Here is a 21,868-nt window from a genome sequence, read left to right as displayed (position 1 = left end):
GCTCCTGCCGCACTCTGTCCTCGACATCCTCCTCCCCGTTTCCAAAATGCAGTCCGTTTCTCGCCCTGCCTCTACATCGACCCGTCCGACCGCCTCGCCGAACCCGCGCCCAACGCAGCATCAGGTCAACACCAAGACACAGGTGTTTGACACCACTCATGGCCGCCTTCTTTGTATCGCAGACATCCGCGGGCGTGTTACAACACTGAATGACCTTGCGCGCGAGGCGAATGCCTCAGCCATCATTCATACGGGGGACTTTGGCTTCTTTGGTGCGTACATGCGTGTATGCGCTTCAAGAATGTGTCTTTTAACTCCCCACAGAGGCGTCGAGTCTTGACAGAATCAATGACAGAACCCTTCGCCACCTCACAATGTACTCGCCCTTGATACCCGCAGCGCAGCGCAACCATCTACTCGCGTCAGAAAACCCACCGTCTATTATTCGTTCAACCGTGGGCATCAGCATGCTGTCCGAGTTCCCACTACTGCTCTCCGGTCAGATGAAACTTGACGTGCCTGTCTACACCGTCTGGGGCGCCTGCGAAGACGTCGCTGTGTTGGAGAAATTCCGTACTGGCCAGTACGAGGTCAACAATCTACATATTCTCGACGAGGCTACCACGCGCTGTCTCGATATTGGCGGCATCAAGCTGCGTCTGCTTGGTCTTGGTGGCGCGCTCGTGCCACACAAGATGTTCGACAATGGCGACGGTCATGCAACGATTGCAGGCGGGCAGGGGACCATGTGGACAACTGCGCTCCAGATCGGGGAGCTCGTGGACACCGCCCAGCGCGTCTTTGACCAGACCGAGACGCGTCTCTTGGTCACACACGCCAGCCCCGGACGTGAGGGGATCATCAATCAGCTTGGGCTCGTGCTCAGAGCTGACCTCACGGTCTCGGCTGGCCTGCACTTCCGTTATGCTTCCTCATACAACGAGTTCAGCGTGCAGGGTGACTTTGAGGGTCTGCGTCACAAAATGCAGATCGGCAAGGAGGGCTTTGACAAGGTGTGGGAGAGTGTGAAGGTGCAGGTGAATGCTGTCATCGATGAGCATCAGAGGGTGTTGCTCGACAAGGCGCTCTCAGTAGTTGAACGTATACCAGCTCCAACCAACCAGCCTGGACCAAATGGGCAATTCCCTCAAGAAGAGCCCGCGTGGAAGAACTGCTGGAACTGGAACCTGTGCGATGCCGCATATGGTTCCCTGGTTCTTGATATCAAGGACGGCAGAGTCAGTGCAGAGTTGAAGAGTCAAGGTGCGTGAGCAGTCTTACTGAAGCAGACAAGAATGCTGACTTCGTTGATTTCAGGATTCAACTACGCGTATCGTCGGACTGCAACGCCCACAACCGCAGAACCGAACTCTGCTAACTCCACCTCACCCACGGCGAACGCTGGTTCCGGCGCGTCCGCGACTCCTACGCTCTCTACTAAGGGCCCAGGCACACCTTTGCTTGCAGATAAATCTGGCCCCCCGTACCTGACCACGTCGAAGTCAAAGCCAACAACACCGCCACCGGGGTTGACGGACTCGGGCCGCGAGACGCCGGGAGACAAGCCAAACGGGGCAACGCCGAACAGCGCCGGTGCGGCGGACAGGGCAGACAAAGAGCGGGCTAAGCGGGAACGTAAGAAAGAACGCAAGCAGCTGGAGCGCGTCGAGCGTGAGGCAGGTGCCGTCAAAGAGAAAGAGGGCGGGAGCAAGCCTGCGACGCCAACGTTGACCGAGGGTCCGAGTAGTCCTACCCCGCAGCAACAAGTGAAGTCGGGCAAGGCAACACCGGACCTGCGCGCGACGGAGGACGGCGTGATGTCTCCTGTAGCTGATAGCAGCGCGGGTGCCCGGACGCCGACGAGCAAGAGACCGCCGAGGAACCCCTGGACGATTTTCATGCGCTCGCGGGAGCCGGCAAACGAGCAAGAAGTGCGGGACTTCTTCGGAGACGCCAAAGCCGGGGTGAGCTGCATATGCCATACAACTGAGCTTACGCTGATAGGGGAGTCGTGCAGATCATTCGTATCAACTATCCGCAGAACTTCCCGGGCCGCGCGCAGAAGATGATGTACGTCGAGTTCGGTGACGAGGACGCGATGAAGGCGGGTCTTGCCAAGCAGGGCGAGGTAAGTGCATTTTCGATGCTGTCATCTGGTGCAGGAACATAATATTCTCGGGATGTGACAGAAACTCAAAGACGTGATACCCGAGCTCAAGCAGGCGACAGACAAAGAATCGCGCGCCGCGGAGAACGGTGGGCCGCCCCGCGGGTTTGGCGGACGCGGTCGGGGCGGACGTGGCGGTTATGCGGCGCGCGGATTCGCAGCGGCTGGGTTGACAAGAGGCGTCCCGCGAGAAAACGGCGACGCGCCGGCATCATCGGAGGGTCCGAAAGCGTCTGAGGGTTCCTAAACATTGTCTGCATGATTAGTACCGTCATGCCCCTCCTCATCCCTCTTTCGAAATGATGGTTTATGAGCATGGAGCACTTCATTTCCGTGTCCACTGTGTGGACGTCGACCGCCTTATGTTGTTTTGACCGTCTGGTGTGTCTGCAGCAGCTTGTGTTTGTCGATACTTATGATCATGGTAATGCGAGACCCTTCTATGCCGTTCACAGAGTTGATCATGAGACTGGACGGTCCTATGCAAGAGTGATAGCACGTCTCTTCTGTAGACAAATTACGATTGTCACTCGACTAAAGGTCTCTCGGTCGCCCAAGAGTCTACACGTCGATATCCCCTTTCAACCTGGGTAGTCCCAGGTTCATGCATTCCCTTATATGCATGTACTCCGGACGTGTCTGATCTTGGTTTGTCAGACCCTGCATAGAGTTTTGCGCCGGTCACGATGGCAAGTGCCGCCTTAGGCACATCGTAACATCATGATCTCCTTGCACGAACCTAATCGAAAGATTCGGCATGCACAAAATGTGAGTAAACAGGAGCCGGGCACTCAATACTTCAAGTTATTCGCAGCACAGCTAAGTCATCATAGAACAGAACGTGCAGCGCACTCAGGGAGGCACAAATAGCCCGCTTTACTTGTGTGAGAGCTGTGAGAGACTTGTCTGGGTGCCACAGTAGCCCAGTATGAATACCACAGATCAAGCAACCCTGCTGTAAAGGCCGATGTTAGCGCGGATCAGTGCCAGGGCGTCATCCTAGCTTTTGTTAAGGGTCCTCTCTGAGTCAGCTCCGTGGGCCTATAACGAGCAAGAACACGATTTAGCATGCTCGATTCGACACAGGGCCTGCATAAGAATCAGCCTGCATATTGAGTAATAGTTTAACTGGACATCCCCGTCGGGTTGTTCAATAGTAAGTACTTTCAAGCCGCCCTCACGGCGACCAGAATGATGTGATACCTCTAACGGCCGACACGGATCAGCTGGAGTGACACTCACCTATCTACGTCCCTTTGCAACACAGCAGCCCTTGACGGTCGGATGATGTCCGAGTCTGGAACGTTCAAGAGCACTTCTAGCTCAGAGCTGAGTATGTGACTATGCTCTAGCCTGTAGAAAACGTATGTAGGCACCCACATCTGAACAGGTATTTCCGAGTTTGTGTCATGATAGCAAATATGACGAGAGAGGTCAGCGACCATGTCCATAGCACGGCCGCCCGAATGGTGCTTCCTGAACGACCGAACGGATCATTTCTTGCGATCATCCCCACGATCAACTGATCGTTCCTTCCCCGGGAAATCACAAGCCGTGCGGGGCGCTCGGCTCGCCAGACACTATTCAAGTACCGGCACCTCCTTGCATTTGAAGCTATTAACCTCTCCCTCCTGCCCCCCACACTATGCTGCGCAACATTGCCCGCACTGCTCAGAACTCCGTTCGTCTTGGACATCGTTTGTCAAGAGCAGGCACTCGGTGAGCTACTCACGGCTTGAGGAGGAGGAATACGTGTTCAACGCAGCTTCATCTAGGTCGTTCGCAAGGACAGCCGCAGTACTATCTGAAGCTCCACTCAACTCGCTAGACGCATTCACAGATGAGGAACAGATGCTGCGGGAGTCCGGTGAGCGCGCTCAGTCGCATTGAAGGCGCTGGTTCACCCCTGACATTTTGTCTCCTTCCAGTTGCACGCTTCGCGCAGGATGTCATAGCCCCCAAAGTGCGGGAGATGGACGAGGCGGAAATGATGGAACCGGAGCTAATAAAAGCCCTTTTTGAGCAAGGAGTGAGCATTTGCGCTTGGAATCCCAACTAGCACACACTTAACGTCGCTCACCAGCTCATGGGCATTGAAACGAGCATAGACCATGGCGGCGCCGGGTCCTCATTCATGTCAGCTATCATTGCCATTGAGGAGCTCGCCAAAGTCGACCCCTCTGTTTCTGTTATGTGCGATGTGCACAACACTCTGGTTAATACTGTCATCCGTACGTATGGTACCCAGGAGCAGCAAGACAAGTGGTTGCCCCAGCTTGCCGAGTCCAAGGTGAGCTTGGGACACGTAAGCAGAACATGGATAGGACTCATACAGCAAGCAGCTTGGATCATTTTGTCTGTCTGAGCCCGCATCAGGGTCGGATGCCTTCGCCCTCCAGACGCGTGCCGTCAAGGATGGGGACTATTGGGTTCTTAACGGTAGCAAGATGTGGATCACGAACTCATATGAAGCGGAAGTCTTCCTCATATTCGCGAATGTAAGTGTGCACCCCGAGAACGATAGCATCGAGTTCATAATTCCACGACCTCAGGTAGACCCAAGCAAGGGCTACAAGGGCATCACCTGCTTCATCGCCACGAAAGATATGGGCATACAGATAGCAAAGAAGGAGCAGAAGCTTGGCATTCGCGCGTCATCGACTTGCCTCATCAGTCTCGACGACCTGCGCGTTCCGGCGGAGAACATTATCGGCGGCGAGGGCAAGGGCTACAAAGTAAGCACGTTTTACGCATGCGTCACACCGCACAGACACTGATGCTGTACGACCCACAGATCGCGATTGAGTGTCTGAACGAGGGCCGCATCGGTATTGCCGCGCAGATGCTTGGGCTTGCGCAGGGCGCATTCGACAAGGCGGTGCCGTACACGTATCAGCGGACGCAGTTCGGGCAGCCGGTGGGCACGTTCCAGGGGCTCGCGTTCCAGCAGGCGCGCGCGGCGATGGAGATCGAGGCCGCTCGGCTGCTGACATACAACGCGGCGCGACGCAAGGAAGAAGGTAAGCCGTTCGCGCGTGAGGCGGCGATGGCAAAGTTGTACGCGAGCGAGGTTGCGCAGCGCGTGAGCGGCGCAGCGATTGAGTGGGCAGGCGGCGTTGGTTTCACGCGCGAGACGGGGATCGAGAAGTACTGGCGGGACTCAAAGATTGTAAGTTGCGTGTGTGGTCAAGGGGCTACGCTGCTGACGTTGTCTTTGTCTCAGGGTGCGATCTACGAGGGAACGTCAAACATTCAGCTACAGACCATCGCGAAGCTCATTCAGAAGCAGTACTCATAAATCGTCATCGGTCTCATCATTCGGTGACATCATACCTGGAGCGTTTTGGACAAACTTACCCATGTAAAAGTACACATTGCCATATTCATTCTTAAAACAGCAGGATATATTTCCCAAGGGCCCGTACGCATTAAGATTGCTGCGAGCGGCGCATGAGCATGAGTACACTTTCGTATGTAGCCCAAGCAATAGCCGAATTTGGCGGCTTCCGCAGTATACGCAAAACTGCGCCGTCGTAGAAACCGATCCATCCGCGTTGCTAGACGGCGTAGATCAAGTAAGTTGCTTGCATGAACCGCATACGTCGTGGACTGACCTGATAGATAGTGCTGATGGTTTTCAGGAGCCCCTGGTATCTGTCTTCTGTGCGAACCTGCATTTTCGTCTGGACGATGCGTTAGCTGTTGGGGCTATGGAGCACGGATAAGTATTGCGATGTCTACCTTGACGACGTCGAAGGGATGTGTAGCTAGACTGGCAACTACGCCGGCGGATGCGGCTGCAAAGCCATACACCAAGGTTGACGAGGTCGAGGATGTCGGTGCGACGAAATGCTCTAAGACATGAGACTCGGTAAGATGCTATTTCAAGAGCGTGTCGTACGGCCAAGCCACTCACCTAACTCGCCCTTGAAATGCTCGTAAGACACAACAAACAACCCTGCGTAAGGCGCATCGCGCAGCGAGGCTGCCAGAACTCCTCGAAATAATTCCGAGGGACCCGCTTGCACAAGGGAGTGTATCGCGCTAGCGAGGCTTTTATATTCGTGGAGATTGCTCTGTAGGTAATATTAGCTGTCTCATATGTGAAAGCATGTAGAAGGCGGACTTCGTAGCGTGCTTTCAGCACCGCAAACGGGTTCAGCAGTGTTCCCACCGCCACCCGCGCGGTCGCGCCCGCCAGAAGGTTGCCCCATTTGGAGAGCTTCGGAAGGACAGATCCGGATGACGCGCGTGTTTGCTCAAGGGGGACCACAGCAAAGTACGGGGTGGTAGCGAGTACGGTTCTAACATGGTTCAAGCTGGTGAAATAAAGTGCAACTCCAGGCACATTCCTGGTGATGGTCATCGGGGTGACGTCAGCGGCACACTCCCCCATAAAACCTCAATAACCACTCACGAACCTTAGCAGAGTGGCACTTGTCCCCCGCCAGAGACCGAACACGCCCTTCTCTCTGACAATGTCCCGTGCGATCGACAAAATGCTTCCTGCATGCCTGCTCTGAGTTCAGACCATGCGTAATGATGCCCTGGTCAAGACTCACCGAGCGCCGCGTGAGGAACCGTCACCCTGCTGTAGGCGTGTCTTCAAGAGGTCGACTATACGCGAACTTTGTGTCAAGCTGCGATCTTTCGAATACAATGGTGTACTCACGCGGCTGCAAGGATATGCTGGACGCGAATCCCGACACTGCACCTGCAAAACGCACAATTCAACTCGCCCATCAGACGTTGAGGCCATGAACAATTCCATGGTAGTGAATGACAAACCTGACAGAAGGTGCTGACTAGCATTATTCATAAATGTTCGCGTCTTCACAGCTTGTATGCTGCTGTCACGCGGGCGTTTCGTTTCGTGCTCGCGGCGCTCGTCAATTGACTAGCCCAAGCTGCAATGCGCAGAGTCACAGAGTCAGGGTCTCAGTTCTCCGGAGCCAGGATTAATTGCCCAATTGAAGTGTAGTGGTCGTATTGAGCGGCTGTGGATCCGAGTTGGTCCTCGGCGCTTACCGCTGTGCCGGGAAAAGCTCGGATTTGCTTTACTATAGCGTCTACATCGAATGTAAATTATGTGTACAGTACAAGGACAGTGTCTTCCTTTTGCTCTACTGTGTGAGATTGGACAATGCTAAGTACTCGAGACATACTGAATCCATGAGAGACACCGGCGACGACACGGGATGGCCTAAGCAGCTAGGTCGCAAAGAGCTTTCGGAGACGTCCGCTCATGGCTTAACATGTAGACGTCAGAACTCGTGAAATACGGTATTATCATATCACTGAGATGACTGCCATCATGTGCGGAATTGGCGATATCAGGAAACGCTGAGAGGCTCGCAACTATAGGGCATGAGGACGTAATTACTTACGTACGATGTCTAATGCATCAGCACAGAGCATAAATAGTTAAATGGTCGTACTCATATAGCGAGGCTAGTGTACACGCAAAGATTCGGCTCTGTGCTGAGGTGCTACTTCTTCCACGACTGTCGAGTAGTACAGCCGACCTGCGACATCATCCACGACCCAGTCTAAGCCCTCGATCAGATTCTCACCTGTAACAGCGCTGCACGGCAATATCTTCCAGTGGTGTGACTTGATTGCTAGCAGGTCAAGGGCCTTGTGAAAAGCATCGTCAGAGAATATATATGCATGTATTCATTCATGACGCACATCACGTATTTCGGTGCTGCTCATAGAGCCCTGTATGTCCTGTTTGTTTGCAAATACTAACAGGGAGGCACCAGCCAATCTCTAGTTTCGCGCAGATTCAGCCAACGACATGACGCCAGGAAAGATACAGGTACATACGTCTTCCAGTAGAAGGCTGTGAAGCTCCTCCTTGCAATCGCGTATTCGCATGCGGTCACCAGAGTCTACCACCCACACGAGCGCGTCGGTTTGCTCGAAGTAGTTCCGCCAGTATGGTCGAAGCGTGCGTTGGCCACCAACGTCCCCTAGAAGACAGTCACAGTCACGCAGTTGTAATTGCGCATCCACATCATCACTAACAAATGTTCAATGTATATCTAGTCGCGACTCCCCTCAGCCGAAGTCGCATGGAATGGGCGAGTAGTATGCGCACTTCCGGTGAACGAACGTCTTGATGTTGAAGCCAAGTGTTGGGCTTATACCCATGATGTCCTCCCCGTTCAGTTTCTTCAGAATTGTTGTCTTTCCCGCATTGTCGAGTCCTCTGCGCGTATCCGAGAGTTATGAGATGGAGTAATGGTGATTGGACGCGGACGGGCCCGCGTACAAGAAGAGGATGCGCATCTCCTTTTCCTTCTGCCTATTCTTCCTGATTATCGTCAAGAGCCCCATGGTTGGACAGCCACTGCTTCAAATGAAAGTGCTAGTATTCGCAGAGAGTAGACGTCTGGATGTATCTGGATACGGAGAGAGTACAAGTATGGACCGCCGGATCACGAGCGTTCACACACTTTTCCTCGGTACCGGCACCGGCATCGTGCTCACTCATCCCAGCATTGTCCATTCTCTATCCATTCCTCCTTTTCCTCCCACTCTCGAAACCTCGTCTAGCGAATATACGGGATGGCTCCAAAAAACAAGGGAAAGAAGGGAAAGAAGCAGGACGATGATGACTTCTGGTGAGTAGATCAATCGACCCTGCGAGACCGATTGATCGAGCATGTATGCAGGGATAAGGCTGGGACGTCCGTCGCAAACAACAATGCGACCCCACCGCCCGAGGCGGCCGAAGCCCCAGATGACGACTTCAAGCCTGCAAAGAAGTCAGGTTTCTCTGCGTTCGCTGAGTTGGGCGTTGACGATGGGGACGCTGCAGCAGAGGAAGAGGATTTCGGTGGTCTCATGGTATGTTTGCAAATCCACTCCTATCTTAATGTAGTTATTCATATGTTATCTATGACTGCAGTCTATTATCAAAGCGTCTACGAAAGGCAAGAAAGACAAGAAAGACAAGAAGGCAGGCAAGAAGGGCGCTGCCGAGGTGTCCTTTGCAGATGGCCCATCGCCTGGGGAAGGTTCGGATGGCGAAGCAGCAGCCGCAAAAGGCGATATCAGTGCGCCAAAAGGACCTGTACAGATGTCCGCGGAGGAGCTTGCAGACGAAGAGTGGGGCCCGGTGAAGGAAAAGGGCAAGAAAGGAAAGAAGAAAGGAAAGAAGGGCAAAGCTCAAGAGGATGATGAAGAAGAGGAGGAAAAGCCATGTAAGTCGGGCTCTTTACAATCTACCGAGGGATTAACCCAATTTTATTCTAATCTTGCGTCTGATGTAGCTGCTGCGCCCGAAGCTCCAGCACCGGCTGCGCCTGTGGAGGCTGAGAAGCAAGATGAAGACGAAAATGAAGATGGCGCTGGCGAGGACGGGGGACCTAAGGTCCTTTCTAAGAAAGAGAAGGAGAAGTTGAAGAAAGAGCGTGAAAAGGTTTGTGTCTACATTGTCGGAGTGCTCGACCCTGATTGATATTCCTTCTCACCAGGCCAAGAAAAAGGCACAGGCGGCAGCGAAAAAGGCTGCTCAGGGAGAGGATGCTGCTGACGCTGCATCGGCTCCTGCGCCACCTGCACCAGAACCAGAGTCTTTGGAGAAGGAGGATGAAGGCGAGGATGAAGGCGAGGGTGGTGGTGCGAAAGCAGATTCTAAGAAGAAGAAAAAGAAAAGGGCAAAGAAGGACGATGAGCCGGCTGCGGCTACAGCGGCGGCAGGCGGCAAGAAGAAAGCAGGCGGCATCAGTGCATTGAGGGCGCTGATGGAGGAAAAGAAGCGGATAGAGGAGGAGGCAAGGAAAAGAGAGGAGGAGGAGCGGCAGAGGATCGAGGAGGAGGAGCGGCTGGCGGAGGAGGAGGCGAAACGCAAAGAAGAGGAGAAGCAGCGGAGGAAAGAGAAAGAGAAAGTACGTTTTTATGTACGTCCATGCGGAGCTGTGTTGTCTCACTCAAGTTCCAGGCCAAGCGCGAGCAAGCTAAGAAGGAGGGCCGTTTGCTCACTAAGAAGCAGAAGGAGGAGCAGCGGATGGCCGAGCTGCGTAAGCAAGCACTGCTCGCCTCCGGGGTACAGATCGAAGGCTTGCAACAACAGCACGCCGGTGGCCAGGCACCTAAGAAGGTTGTGTACGGTAATCGGAAGAAGAAGGGACCAACCAGTGTCACGGACAGTGGCCCCGCGACAAGAGAGACGTCTCCAGTCCGGGAAGTGAAGCCTGCTCCCTCAAAGCCTGCTGTTCTCCCTGCCGCGGCACCGCCTGCTGTGGAAGCAGAAAAGTCGGACGATGTAAAGTCCGATTGGGACGCAAGTAGTGACGAAGAGAAGCCTGCTGCGGACGTTAAGGATTCATGGGATGCAAGCAGTGACGAGGAAGACGCCGCATCTAAACCACCAAAGGCGGCACCAGGAAGTAAGTCAAACAAATTTCGTTCATGCTGTACATTATATTCATCTCAACTCTCATCTCCAAGCCAATGGTGCTGCGAAGGCGGCTTCGAAGGCTGCTCAGGTCAAACCTGCCGCCATCGCGAAGGCGGCTCCCACGAAATCATCTGCTACTGCGTCTACAGCGAAAGCTGCACCGTCGAAGCCTGCACCTGCAAAGGCGAATGGTGCAGCAGAGTCCTCATCAGAATCCGAGGAGGAGAGCTCGGATGAAAGCTCTGACGATTCTGATTCAGACTCGGACGAGGACTCGTCGTCTGGTTCGGAGTCTGATGGCATGACCCAAACTCAACGCCAGGCTGCGCAGAAGAAGGCGGAGGCGGCTGAGCGGAAGGCGAAGGCACATGCGGCTGCCGTCGCTGCACAGAGTAAAGACAACCTTCGTAGCCCAATCTGCTGTATTCTGGGTCACGTCGACACGGGCAAGACAAAGCTGCTGGACAAGGTACAGTCGATGCTATTGCGAACTACCAGTGCTCGACTGACTCTCATGGACAGATTCGCCAAACAAACGTCCAAGAAGGAGAAGCCGGTGGTATCACTCAACAAATCGGCGCCACTTACTTCCCTGTCGACGCTATCAAGACAAAGACCGCAGTCCTCAACAAAGTTCGTCTATTTTCGAGACGCGTTGATATTATTCTCATATTTTGCTGTAATAGGAGGGTACGCAGGACTACAAGATCCCGGGTCTTCTCGTTATTGACACCCCTGGTCACGAGTCCTTCACTAACCTGCGATCCCGCGGAAGCTCGCTCTGTAACATTGCTATTCTTGTTGTGGATATCATGGTAAGCTCCTCCCAATGCCGATAACCTCTGACATGATACTGACACACCGTAGCACGGCCTCGAACCGCAAACCCTCGAGTCGCTTCGCCTGCTCAGGGATCGCAAGACGCCGTTCATTGTCGCACTGAACAAGATCGACCGTATGTACGGCTGGGAAGCTTCACCCGATAATGACTTCCGCAGCTCCTTGGCAATGCAGACGCGATCGGTGCAGCGAGAATTCGAGGACCGCTACCAGAAGATCGTCGTAGCGTTCGCTGAGCAGGGATTGAATGCAGTTCTCTACTATGAGAACAAGAATTTCGCGCGGAATGTCTCTGTAGTCCCGACATCCGCTATCACCGGCGAAGGTGTCCCCGATATGATTATGCTCCTCGTTAACCTGACGCAGCAACGCATGAGCGACCGTCTCATGTATCTGTCAGAGCTCGAGTGCACTGTGCTCGAAGTCAAGGTCATCGAAGGTCTGGGAACTACCATTGATGTTGTCCTGTCGAATGGTATCCTTCACGAGGGCGGAAGGATTGTCGTTTGCGGTCTGAACGGGCCAATTGTCACGCAAATCCGAGCGCTCCTGACGCCTCAACCTCTCCGCGAACTGCGTATCAAGGTGAGTTGCAATTCCTCGCAAAGTTCTTGAAGTTCTCAATGAGACTAACGGTGCTGTACTACCTCCAGTCAGCGTACGTCCACCACAAAGAGATCAAGGCGGCAATGGGTGTCAAAATCGTAGCGCCAGACCTGGAGAAGGCCATCGCCGGTTCCCGTCTGCTGGTCGTCGGGCCTGATGACGAGGAGGAGGACCTTATGGAGGAGGTCATGTCCGACCTGACCACCCTCTTGAACTCGATCGACAAGTCTGGTCGCGGTGTCTGCGTGCAGGCCAGCACGCTCGGTTCGCTGGAGGCGCTGCTCGACTTCCTGAAGTCGAGCAAGATCCCCGTCTCGGGCATCAACATCGGCCCTGTGCACAAGAAGGATGTCATGCGTGCAGCGACAATGTTGGAGAAAGCCAAGGAGCTCGCCTGTATTCTTTGCTTCGACGTCACAGTTGACAAGGATGCCGAGCGGCTTGCAGAGGAGATGGGCATTCGCCTATTCAAAGGTCAGCCTATTGTTGTCTATGTAGCGAGCGCTGCGCTGATCACACTTATGTAGCTGATATCATTTACCACCTCTTCGATGCCTTCACGGCATACAACGCCGAGATCACAGAGGCGAAACGAAGAGATGCTGCACCTCAAGCTGTCTGGCCGTGCAGATTGAAGACTATCGCTGCGTTCTGTAAGCGCGACCCGATCATCCTTGGTGTCGACATTCTGGACGGTACTCTGCGTGTCGGCACTCCTATATGTGTCGTTAAGACAGATTCGGAGACAGGAAAGAAGGACATTATCGATCTCGGTCGAGTGTGGGTACTGTGATCAAAAGCGAGATCCCTTGGTACTGATATTATACTAGTACATCTCTCGAGATCAACCACAAACCATTCGAGGTAAGCTACTGGGCTTTGCTAGTGTTCTACTCGCTTCTGACTCCATGCTATAGATTGTGAAGAAGTCTCAGGCCGGCGCTGGTGTCGCGGTGAAGATCGAGCACGCCGTCTATCAATCTGCGAAAATGTTCGGCCGGCATTTTGACGACAAAGATGAACTCTACAGCCACATTACTCGCCAGAGCATTGATGTACTGAAGGCGCGTTCTGCAGTGATTTCTGCCCGCGAGCGATGGACTGACATTTTCTCGCAGACATCCTTCAAGACAGATGTGAGCAACGATGAATGGCTGCTCATCAAGGCTTTGAAGCCGGTGAGCTATCCCGCGACGCTGCAGCTCACGTACATGTTCCTGACCCTGGATGTTCCCAGCGCCTCGGCATCCCGTGAGCGATATCGATGACTCCCGACGTCATTTTTGTCCCACGCCCCTGATCGAGAGCATGTGGAAGTTTTACATACACAAGTGTATTTATACCGCATTTGTACTTCAATTTGTATCTGCTCTTCTTAGTCCTTCCGCTCGTCGCTTGCTATCCTCACGCTGAGAACATGTCCGCGGCCGCAATTGACGTCGCAAAGTTACCTGCGCATACTGACACCGAGCGCGACTCTTCTATCGACGAAGATGAGCTCCAACTGGTAATAACACCGGTGCAACTGGGAAGAACTATGCGGGGAAGGGGCTTGCTGTGATTGTGTCATCGGTAACGTCGCTTTTCAGTGGTGAACTGGAATGGCTACGGGTATCCTTGTCGCGATGCATTTCTTGGACTTGTTGGCTGTTGAAATCACGGTTGACTTGGACGAGGGATGCAGAGGACCGGCAAGGATTGAGATCATACCGTCTGAACCTGAACAGCGCTCATACCTGCGTAGGGAAGCCCCCCCAGTGTCACCTTCTTACTTGCCTCTTCTGTTGATGCAGAGGGGCCCCGACGTGATGCGCTGACCTACTTCTGTTTTTTTGATAGCAAAAACTCGGGTATAAACAGGTATGCGCGTTCATGGAAGGCACATGAGTGGGATTCCTAGACTGAATGACCTTTATCGTAGCAATTACATCGTAGCTGGCATTTCGTCGAAAGCTTTGCGGCGAGTTTTGTCGCACTTAACTTCATCGGTGGTGTTCGGTGAGCCTACCGTTTATTCTTTTCATGCACCGGTGCTGACATCCCTCCCCAGAGCTGGGATCTTCCTGGGCCTTCAAGCCGGAGGGCCTGCTGCAGTATGGTACGTGTCCAAAATATGAGGCGCGCAGGAGGCCTCATCATTATTAGGTCGTCGTATATCATCTCGATGATTTTCATGTTCATCACGGCGGCCGTCATGGCTGAAATCTGCTCTGCGCTCCCTCTTAGCGGGTCGATTTATATCTGGTCGGCCGAGAGTGCAGGCCCGAAGTATGGACGATTCTTCGGCTTCATAGTTGCTTGGTGGTCGTGCACTGCTTGGATGACATTCTCCGCGGGAAACTGTCTGGTATGCTGTCTTGATACATCGTCATATAACATCCTTTCTGACACTGGTCTGCAGACGGCTGCGAACTACATCGTGTCTGAAATGATGGTCTATAACGTCAGCTACCCAGGCGGCGCCGGCAACGACAGTATTCAATGGCGCGCACTCGTATGGGCCGTCGCAGAGGGCTGCCTTATCGTTTCGATTGCCATCAACTATCTTCCGCCGAGACTTTATTCTGCGGTCTTCAAGTTCTCCATCGGGCTGTATATGGTGGACTTCCTGTTGTGCTTGATTTGGCTCCCCATTGGTGTATCGAAGACATATGGTTTCCGCTCGGCCAAAGAGGTCTTCACTATGACGTGTATGTCTCCAAATATAAGTAAATAATGGCTAAAAGCTGACCGGATGCGCTTTTAGACAACGGTACCGGGGCTCCTCCCGCGTGGAATTGGATTCTATCCTTGTAAGTCATGTCAGGTTGTGGTAGGCTGCGCATGTGCTTACCCTGCCGCCATAGCCTTTTCACGTCGGGGACTATGATTGGATTCGACGCGTCCGGTCACATTGCTGAGGAGACGAAAAACGCCAGGTATGCCATAGTAGCAGTCTTACGACGTAGGACAGCTGTTAACCTGTTTTGTCGCAGCGTGGTTGCCGCTCGCGGTATCCTCTACAGCGCCATCGCGACTGGTGTGCTCGGGTTTGCGACGACTATTTTGTTCCTATTCTGCACTCCCGATCTCGACACCCTGTTCGCGCTCGATGCTCCTCAGCCTTTCGTTCAGCTGTACGCGCTCTCACTCGGCAAGGGTGGCAGCATCTTTATGACCATCATCGCTGCTGTGGGCCTCATTCTGGCATGTTACTCTCGTCTTCTCACTCCCGCGCAACTCTAATTACCCTGCTTTATACAGAATACAAGCGTCTCGGTCGTCGCAGCTTCACGTCTCGTCTTCGCCGTATCCCGCGACGGCGTCCTTCCGATGTCAGGCTGGATCGGGCGCGTCGACTCGGAGCGCCAGCCACGCAATGCCGTGACAGTGATGTTCGTCTTTGGCGCGGCAATTTTGTGCACGATCCTTCCCAGCCAGGTGGCTTTCACGTCACTCACATCGGCTGGCGGTATTCCGACGACTGCAGCCTATGGGCTCATTGCGCTTCTGCGACTGACGCTCACACCGAATGATTTCAAATCGTCCCGCTTCTATCTTGGAAAGTGGCGGAAGCCGTTCTACGTCGCAGCCGTGCTGTTTAACGGCTTGGTCTTCGCAGTACGTGCACCACATTCTGTGAACCCTCTACAGTTAGTTAACTATGGTGATCAGACCCAAATCTCGCCTTTCTACTTCCCGGTGAATGCAGAGTCCTTCAACTTCGTATGTTCGTCCAATCTCTTTGCGTGCGCGTGCACTAAATTTAGGTCGACAGGCATGCGTGATCTTCGGCTCCGTCACTGTCTTCGGCATTCTCAGCTGGTACTTCATTCCCGAGGAGAAGTGGCTCCGTCGCGAGCACGTCCTGCGCGCACTGGAAGTTGCCGACGAGGAACCTCTGCAGGCAGGCAGCTCGGGCGTCGTCGCTGGAAGTGCTGCAGGTGTTGGGGCAATTTCGAGGCATCGCCGCGACTCTATCAACAAGGACAGGGATGAGCTTGACTTGGAGTAAGACAAGAGAATAGAGGTCTATATAAATTGCCTAGATAGAGACGGAAGAGTGGGATGGAGAACAAAGGGGCGGAGTGAACAGACGTATGCAGCATTGTCCTGTGTCATGCTTCATTTCTTTCAAAAGATTAGACACCGCCAAAGTTCTAGCGACCCTGCACTCTCTGTATATAGAACTTCGGCTCCGCATGAATCTTCCTGATATCGCCGAGTGTCGTCACCCAGCGAAGATAGAGCCTTGTCCGCTCCCGAATTCTCTCGATCCTTGATCGGAAAATAATGATCGGTGTTCGATGCATCGGGCACGTACATAGGATTCCCTTCGCTGCCATTGTCACTTGACAAAGGCGCTGCGCCTCGAGGCATGCCAGCCACCACCTCGAGCTCCGTCGTGAGACCGCACGGACGACGATTGTGTCTGGCAGACATGCAGGGATGCGTTAATATGCAATGCCAATATTGATAAATTCGAGAGAGCAGAAGAGATGCCACATGCACTGTACAGCTGGCACATTGCCGTCGCTTATATCACGGCATAGGCACTACCAAGGGCGTCTACAAATGTGGATATCCGCAGATATCTCGATGTGCCTCACTCTCGGTATGGCAACGATATAGTGGAGAGCGCGATTCCACCCCGTAAACAGTGTGCCTTGGAAGTTGAAAGACGTCCGTTCGACAAGACGTCAATGTGCAGAGCGACAGACGCAACGTAGCAGCCTTTCATGGTAATCAAAAGGTCTAATGGTATGTTGCAAATAGGTCGCTCCATCGGAGTCATCAATTACAAGGCACAATTGGAATTGGCAGCAGCTGAACGAGACGATCTCGTGGCCGACACGGCCTCAAGCATCGTCCGTAGATGACATTGTGATCGCTGTGGATACATCGCAATAAGCGGGTCTGCGGAGGCCGTGTGGCGGTTGCAGGGAACAATGATCTGCCCTGTCCTGGGAATGCTGCTGCTCGAGAGGAGTGTTTGGAGTCTGAGCAACTTGTGCGATCAGTCGGGGCTGAGCGGCAGGCGGAATTGTCTCAAAGTAGCTCACGGGCAATACAGCGAGCGGCAATCTGCCGCATGTTGTGTGAGACGCTTGAAGGCGCATTCATCATCCCAGCACGCAGGAGCTAGTGGAGCAAGCTCCGAGTTCATTCGTCGTATCGGCCCGCGCCTGAAGCTCGAGACATTGCCTCGATGCGTGAACAAACGCTGCCGGTCGGATACATGCCATTGAGCACGGAGTGACTGTCATAGGTATTAGAGAGGACATCACAATGGCGATACCGCAGGTGACCTACATAGATACATGAAGAAAATAGGTTTACACGTTGCAGAATTCCATTTGGACTGGGAGACAGCAGAAGCCGTGCACCAGACATGCACTCGCACGATCGTCTGTAATTTGAGAGTGAGACGGTGATCAACCAGAGTGAACAACCATACCTGCCTTAGTACCAGGCTTCTCAGGCTGCCTAACGCATACAGGAAATGAAGACACTATCACGGTGATGCAAACACCCTCTGCCAATGAGACGCGCTCAGGTATGCGGCTTTACACACCGGCAAGACATGTCTCCGCCCTGGCCGGGACTGCAATGCAAAATCACGTCAGTAGGCGGCGGACTGGGCAAAGAGCGAATGGAATGGAGAGCAGCGCACAAGCATAGCGCCCTGGGTCAACTTACCAGTAGAATGGGTGAAACATAGGATATACTGATGATGAATATGTCAATCGACCGCCACTAGTGCCTAAGGGCAGTGCGGCGTTGTTATGGCCTGAACATGTATTCGCTGGGGTGTATATTGGCCTCTCTCTGGACGGCATAATTGGCACTGAGTGTATGTAGGTGGTGTAACATAGCCGGACTTGCGTCTTTGAACAACCTATTTACGCGCTGGCAGAAGGCTCCAAGCCCGCGGCACCGAACTCCGCCAACGTGACCGGAAGCGGAGTCATGGAATCTCAATGGTCAGATTGGCGCCACCAGATGGCGACTGTCTCGCTCGAAAACAACTCCAGAATCACCTCGACTGTCGTCTTTGGACATAATGTTTTGGGCGTTATGTCAAGCGCATGGTCATCGTGACCATCTCGTGCTGCGGTGAAGTCACAGAAATCGCTAATGTGCTGACAGTGGGTTCTAGCAGATCAGCTAGCCGCTCAGCGCTGGGGTCAGGACAACCTATCGATATTGTTACTTCTCCTAACGATGACATGAGGCTTGCTGAATCCGTGTGTTCTCTTTCATCCACACTTGCGTTTTGGCGTTAAAACATCCTGGCAGATGCATAGGTCCATTGGTCTTTGGGATGTGTGACCCGTGACCTCGCAAACGTCGTTATGGTCCGCTGAGCTGTCGAAAGCATGTCGGAAATGATCGTCATCAATTCAAGCTCAGAATATCTTTCAAATACGTTCAAACATGATAACGCCCTAAGTTGGAGGAAGTGGCGCATCTTTTGCGCGCACTCCCAGCATCTTGTCAGTGTGCATTGGTTATCTATTGGTCGTCTATAGTCACTCATGGTGCAACACAATATGACAACCGCCGCTCAGATGTGAATACCTACCTGGGATGAGTAGGCTCGGCCTTTGCTGAATCCTGCCAGTGTCCCACGGTATGCACGCACTCGGATCGAGAAAATATAGATATATCACTCCGTGTGCGCTGAGGCGATATACCAGGTGGATCCCATATGTTAGACAGGCGAGCGGTTGTGCGCGGACTCATCCCGATGCAGAGCCCCCACGGGTCTGGCGCCCCGCGTAACCCGCGCTCATGTCAGGCCAGTACCGCCTATGTCTAACTTAGTGTGCTGATGTATGTCTCCCGATTTACAATCGGTGGCAAGATGGACCCGTTCCGACCTTGAGTCTGGTATACAATTTTCCATTTCCCGTGACTACGTTGGTATAAAAGACTGTGGACGTGTCGCCAAGAGCATCCCTACAGTGTTAGTGATATTACCACCCTCCCCATCATCGCTCAGGTGGTAGTACCTCGACGAAGATGACACTAGTATCTATCTTCACGGCCGTTGCGGTCCTGGGGCTGTCTGTCGCTGGCACTCCCACTTTCGACATTACGACTGACCTCGATATGTCGAGTCCATATGGTACAACGGGTCAGACCATTCTTGGCGGATGGCCTATTGCCGAAGTCTACCACCTCGACATCGTGAACCGTAATATTACACCCGATGGCTTCACTCGCCAGGCGGTTCTCGCTGGCGGCACATTCCCAGGCCCCCTCATCAAGGGGTTCAAGGTATGACTGTTGCATCTGTGCAACCACATCATCTGATTATGAACATCGCTAGGGCGACAATTTCCGAATTCACGTACACAATTATCTGACTAATTCGACCATGAACAAGACTACCACGGTGGTGGGCTATACTACTGTGTTCATGGACCATTAGGCATTGTGGCTAACAATGTGTCCCTCTAGCACTGGCATGGAATTGACCAGCATAGGTCGAATTGGGCTGACGGCGTGGCGATGGTCACCCAATGTCCGATTTCGTCAGGGCAATCCTTCCTATACAACTTCAATGTTCATGAACAAACTGGTGCGTATCCATTTCATGCACCCCCTCACGTGCTGTAGCTTATTATCACCCAAGGCACATATTGGTATCATAGTCATCTCGGTCTGCAGTACTGTGATGGCCTGAGGGGGCCGCTGGTTCTTTACGACCCTCATGATCCCCACGGTCATCTATACGACTACGACAATGGTGAGTACCTTACGCCACACGACGGGAAAACAAGTGGCTGAACACAAGAGCTTCGTCAGAGACCACTGTTATCACCCTGTCCGATTGGTATCATCTTCCTGCAGCGCAAATCCAACCCCCTTTGTACGTCTATTGCCCTTCTGAGCAGAGGGCAAGCTATTCATTCCTGTTATCCTCCTAGCATCCCCGATTCTATCCTCATCAACGGTCTAGGCCGCATAGATAACACTAGCGATCCATTGACAGTCCTACACGTGCAGAAGGGGCGCCGGTTAGTGTAACGTACTCTCACATCTGCGACTTGCTGATCAAGCTCTATAGATACCGTTTCCGTCTCATATCTATGGCTTGTGACCCGAACTTCACGTTCTCTATTGATAACCACACGGTAACCATCATCGAGGCCGATGGGGAAAACACGCAGGCCTTGCCTGGCATTGATTCCATACAGATCTGGGCCGCACAGCGGTATTCGTTTGTGGTGCGTATCATCTCACTCCGGCAGGAGGTTGTACCGCTGACATTGTATGTCACAGCTGGAGGCCAATCAGCCTGTCGACAACTACTGGATTCGCGCCTTGGTCGAAGCCGGTGACACAACCCCTCCGGGTCTGGCAATCCTACGCTACGAGGGTGCAGACGAAAAGGACCCCGAAACCAACCAGACCACGCCTGTTAACCCGCTTTCCGAAGTCAACTTGCACCCGTTGACAGATCCTGCGGCGGTAGGTCAACAGCGAAAGGCCTTATGTTAGCGGGGCTGACTATGTAGTAGCCGCCATTCAACCCGGACGACGGAGACAAGGCCATTGAACTCAACGTGACCTTCGTAAGCATCGCACAATACCATACAATGTGAAAGCTGGCTGATTCCTTCCTGCACAGAACGACGGCTTGTTCTTTGTCAACAATGTATCCTATGCCTCTCCGCCAGTACCCGTCCTCTTGCAGATCTTGAATGGATCCCGCAATCCATTTGAGCTCCTGCCTAAAGGCAGCGTGTATGGTGTCCCGCCCAACAAGGACGTGGAGATCTCGATCCCGGGCGGTGTTCTGGCTCCCATCACTCACCCGATACACCTGCACGGGGTGAGCAGATTATTCAGCAGCTTCGGGCCGAATTGAGCTGACAGCCGCGCAGCATTCGTTTTCCGTCATCAGGAGCGCTGGTGAAAACAAGACTAATGTGATCAATCCAGTCCGTCGTGATGTTGTCAACATTGGGACAACAGGAGACAACGTAACGATTCGTTTCAGGGTGAGTTGTTGCTCGATGCTTGTGACTTTGTTCTCATGCGGGGCTATACAGACGGATAACGTTGGACCCTGGATTCTTCACTGTCACATCGACTTCCATCTCAACACAGGCTTCGCGATCGTGATGGCAGAGGACATCAATGGCACTGCAGAGCTAGTCCATCCCTCTGGTAGGTATTGATAGAATCCAGAGTGCACATGTGATCTGACGTAGACCGTGCAGAATCCTGGGACTGGCTTTGCCCCATATACGATTCACTTCCGGCAATCGACCACTGAGCATCGGTCGCAGTGGCCCTTGGACGTCATCCGTAATCGTTCCAAGTTGATAACATGTGGCAGCCGTCGCACCGACACTTGCTAGATCCTCTGCACGCTTCTTGTCATGGTGGGACTCAACATTACTGCATCCTGGTAAAAAGCATCTTGTATGGTAATACTGTGAATTCATGGTCCTTAGTCTTATCGAACTCGAGAAATGTTGTAGTCGTTATTATCATCATAAGTATTTATCTGAGCAAATACTCTGCTTTCATTTTGTTTGCACCGTCCGCCTTTCCTTTCCTGGAAAGTTATTAAGCGCCCCTCTCCTTGCTGCACGTATGTCCGCTCCTTCCTACTCGATTTCATTTACATTACAGGCTCGTCAGCCCATGGCAGGCATGTCGAGCGCTGTGGCTTTCTGTGTGCCATGAAAAGGCGCAAATTGCCTTCCACAATCATTTACCTCGTTTGGTGCGCCACGAACAACCTGCGCCCACCTTGACAGTACGCTCTTTGATACTTTGACTCAATCGTTATGTGATCGCTTTGGCCGTGCTTATACGCCACGTACGGACGCTTTAGTTACAGA

General features: G+C 53.1%; 6 protein-coding genes across 6 annotated transcripts; 4 read left to right on the top strand and 2 right to left on the bottom strand.

The window, feature by feature from the left end:
* Nucleotides 1–27: 27 nt before the first annotated feature.
* Nucleotides 28–2,618, top strand: POSPLADRAFT_1171705 (hypothetical protein). Its single transcript, XM_024488145.1, has 5 exons — nt 28–272; nt 325–1,263; nt 1,318–1,964; nt 2,018–2,128; nt 2,190–2,618. Exons 1-5 carry the CDS (start codon nt 47–49, stop codon nt 2,412–2,414), a joined length of 2,148 nt encoding a protein of 715 aa, XP_024337404.1. The 5' UTR covers nt 28–46; the 3' UTR covers nt 2,415–2,618.
* A 1,194-nt stretch (nt 2,619–3,812) lies between these two features.
* Nucleotides 3,813–5,582, top strand: POSPLADRAFT_1075181 (hypothetical protein; the record flags this gene model as incomplete). Its single annotated transcript, XM_024482790.1, has 8 exons — nt 3,813–3,886; nt 3,943–4,034; nt 4,096–4,196; nt 4,251–4,457; nt 4,510–4,665; nt 4,720–4,902; nt 4,962–5,336; nt 5,391–5,582. The coding sequence occupies 8 exons, from the start codon at nt 3,813–3,815 to the stop codon at nt 5,463–5,465; spliced, it is 1,263 nt and encodes a 420-aa protein (XP_024337403.1). The 3' UTR covers nt 5,466–5,582.
* POSPLADRAFT_1171698 (hypothetical protein) lies at nt 5,556–7,126 on the bottom strand. The gene is made up of 9 exons (XM_024488144.1): nt 6,956–7,126; nt 6,840–6,881; nt 6,730–6,784; nt 6,589–6,681; nt 6,294–6,519; nt 6,084–6,243; nt 5,909–6,021; nt 5,782–5,850; nt 5,556–5,724 (listed from the first exon to the last, which is right to left on the bottom strand). The coding sequence occupies exons 1-9, from the start codon at nt 6,984–6,986 to the stop codon at nt 5,596–5,598; spliced, it is 918 nt and encodes a 305-aa protein (XP_024337402.1). The 5' UTR covers nt 6,987–7,126; the 3' UTR covers nt 5,556–5,595.
* Nucleotides 7,127–7,586: 460 nt separating this feature from the next.
* Nucleotides 7,587–8,509, bottom strand: POSPLADRAFT_1171695 (hypothetical protein; the record flags this gene model as incomplete). Its single annotated transcript, XM_024488143.1, has 6 exons — nt 7,587–7,804; nt 7,859–7,939; nt 7,997–8,142; nt 8,198–8,214; nt 8,271–8,381; nt 8,445–8,509. The coding sequence occupies 6 exons, from the start codon at nt 8,507–8,509 to the stop codon at nt 7,619–7,621; spliced, it is 606 nt and encodes a 201-aa protein (XP_024337401.1). The 3' UTR covers nt 7,587–7,618.
* Nucleotides 8,510–8,740: 231 nt separating this feature from the next.
* Nucleotides 8,741–16,017, top strand: POSPLADRAFT_1048011 (hypothetical protein; the record flags this gene model as incomplete). Its single annotated transcript, XM_024479416.1, has 26 exons — nt 8,741–8,796; nt 8,848–9,022; nt 9,084–9,596; nt 9,652–10,065; nt 10,119–10,566; nt 10,628–11,046; nt 11,100–11,210; nt 11,264–11,392; nt 11,445–12,002; nt 12,071–12,497; nt 12,551–12,803; nt 12,854–12,887; nt 12,941–13,087; nt 13,142–13,201; nt 13,438–13,530; nt 13,863–13,883; nt 13,945–14,021; nt 14,074–14,121; nt 14,169–14,370; nt 14,425–14,713; nt 14,770–14,815; nt 14,870–14,941; nt 14,999–15,209; nt 15,267–15,623; nt 15,678–15,728; nt 15,781–16,017. The coding sequence occupies 26 exons, from the start codon at nt 8,741–8,743 to the stop codon at nt 16,015–16,017; spliced, it is 5,448 nt and encodes a 1,815-aa protein (XP_024337400.1).
* A 3,006-nt stretch (nt 16,018–19,023) lies between these two features.
* POSPLADRAFT_1183136 (hypothetical protein) lies at nt 19,024–21,494 on the top strand. The gene is made up of 13 exons (XM_024488979.1): nt 19,024–19,286; nt 19,339–19,407; nt 19,470–19,590; nt 19,645–19,758; nt 19,818–19,881; nt 19,940–20,029; nt 20,080–20,239; nt 20,295–20,483; nt 20,534–20,587; nt 20,644–20,847; nt 20,900–21,016; nt 21,068–21,185; nt 21,239–21,494. The coding sequence occupies exons 1-13, from the start codon at nt 19,029–19,031 to the stop codon at nt 21,292–21,294; spliced, it is 1,614 nt and encodes a 537-aa protein (XP_024337399.1). The 5' UTR covers nt 19,024–19,028; the 3' UTR covers nt 21,295–21,494.
* The last annotated feature ends 374 nt before the right edge of the window (nt 21,495–21,868 follow it).

Source organism: Postia placenta (genome assembly GCF_002117355.1).
Source record: "Postia placenta MAD-698-R-SB12 unplaced genomic scaffold POSPLAscaffold_10, whole genome shotgun sequence".
NCBI lineage: Eukaryota > Fungi > Basidiomycota > Agaricomycetes > Polyporales > Adustoporiaceae > Rhodonia > Rhodonia placenta.
The sequence above is the reverse complement of the archived record's forward strand: the minus strand, read 5'-3'. Positions and strand labels throughout refer to the sequence as shown.

What these genes read in the sequence shown, in the direction of transcription:
- POSPLADRAFT_1171705 (XM_024488145.1), top strand. Translation starts at nt 47, where the DNA reads ATGCAGTCCGTTTCTCGCCCTGCCTCTACATCGACCCGTCCGACCGCC. An exon ending in GGGGGACTTTGGCTTCTTTG is followed by an intron (nt 273 to 324) that starts GTGCGTACATGC and finishes AACTCCCCACAG; the next exon opens with AGGCGTCGAGTCTTGACAGA. An exon ending in GTCTTGCCAAGCAGGGCGAG is followed by an intron (nt 2,129 to 2,189) that starts GTAAGTGCATTT and finishes GGGATGTGACAG; the next exon opens with AAACTCAAAGACGTGATACC.
- POSPLADRAFT_1171698 (XM_024488144.1), bottom strand. Translation starts at nt 6,986, where the DNA reads ATGAATAATGCTAGTCAGCACCTTCTGTCAG. An exon ending in CAGCATATCCTTGCAGCCGC is followed by an intron (nt 6,785 to 6,839) that starts GTGAGTACACCA and finishes GTTCGCGTATAG; the next exon opens with TCGACCTCTTGAAGACACGC. An exon ending in TGCTGAAAGCACGCTACGAA is followed by an intron (nt 6,244 to 6,293) that starts GTCCGCCTTCTA and finishes TATTACCTACAG; the next exon opens with AGCAATCTCCACGAATATAA.
- POSPLADRAFT_1183136 (XM_024488979.1), top strand. Translation starts at nt 19,029, where the DNA reads ATGACACTAGTATCTATCTTCACGGCCGTTGCGGTCCTGGGGCTGTCT. An exon ending in CACGTGCAGAAGGGGCGCCG is followed by an intron (nt 20,030 to 20,079) that starts GTTAGTGTAACG and finishes CAAGCTCTATAG; the next exon opens with ATACCGTTTCCGTCTCATAT. An exon ending in AGAGCTAGTCCATCCCTCTG is followed by an intron (nt 21,186 to 21,238) that starts GTAGGTATTGAT and finishes TAGACCGTGCAG; the next exon opens with AATCCTGGGACTGGCTTTGC.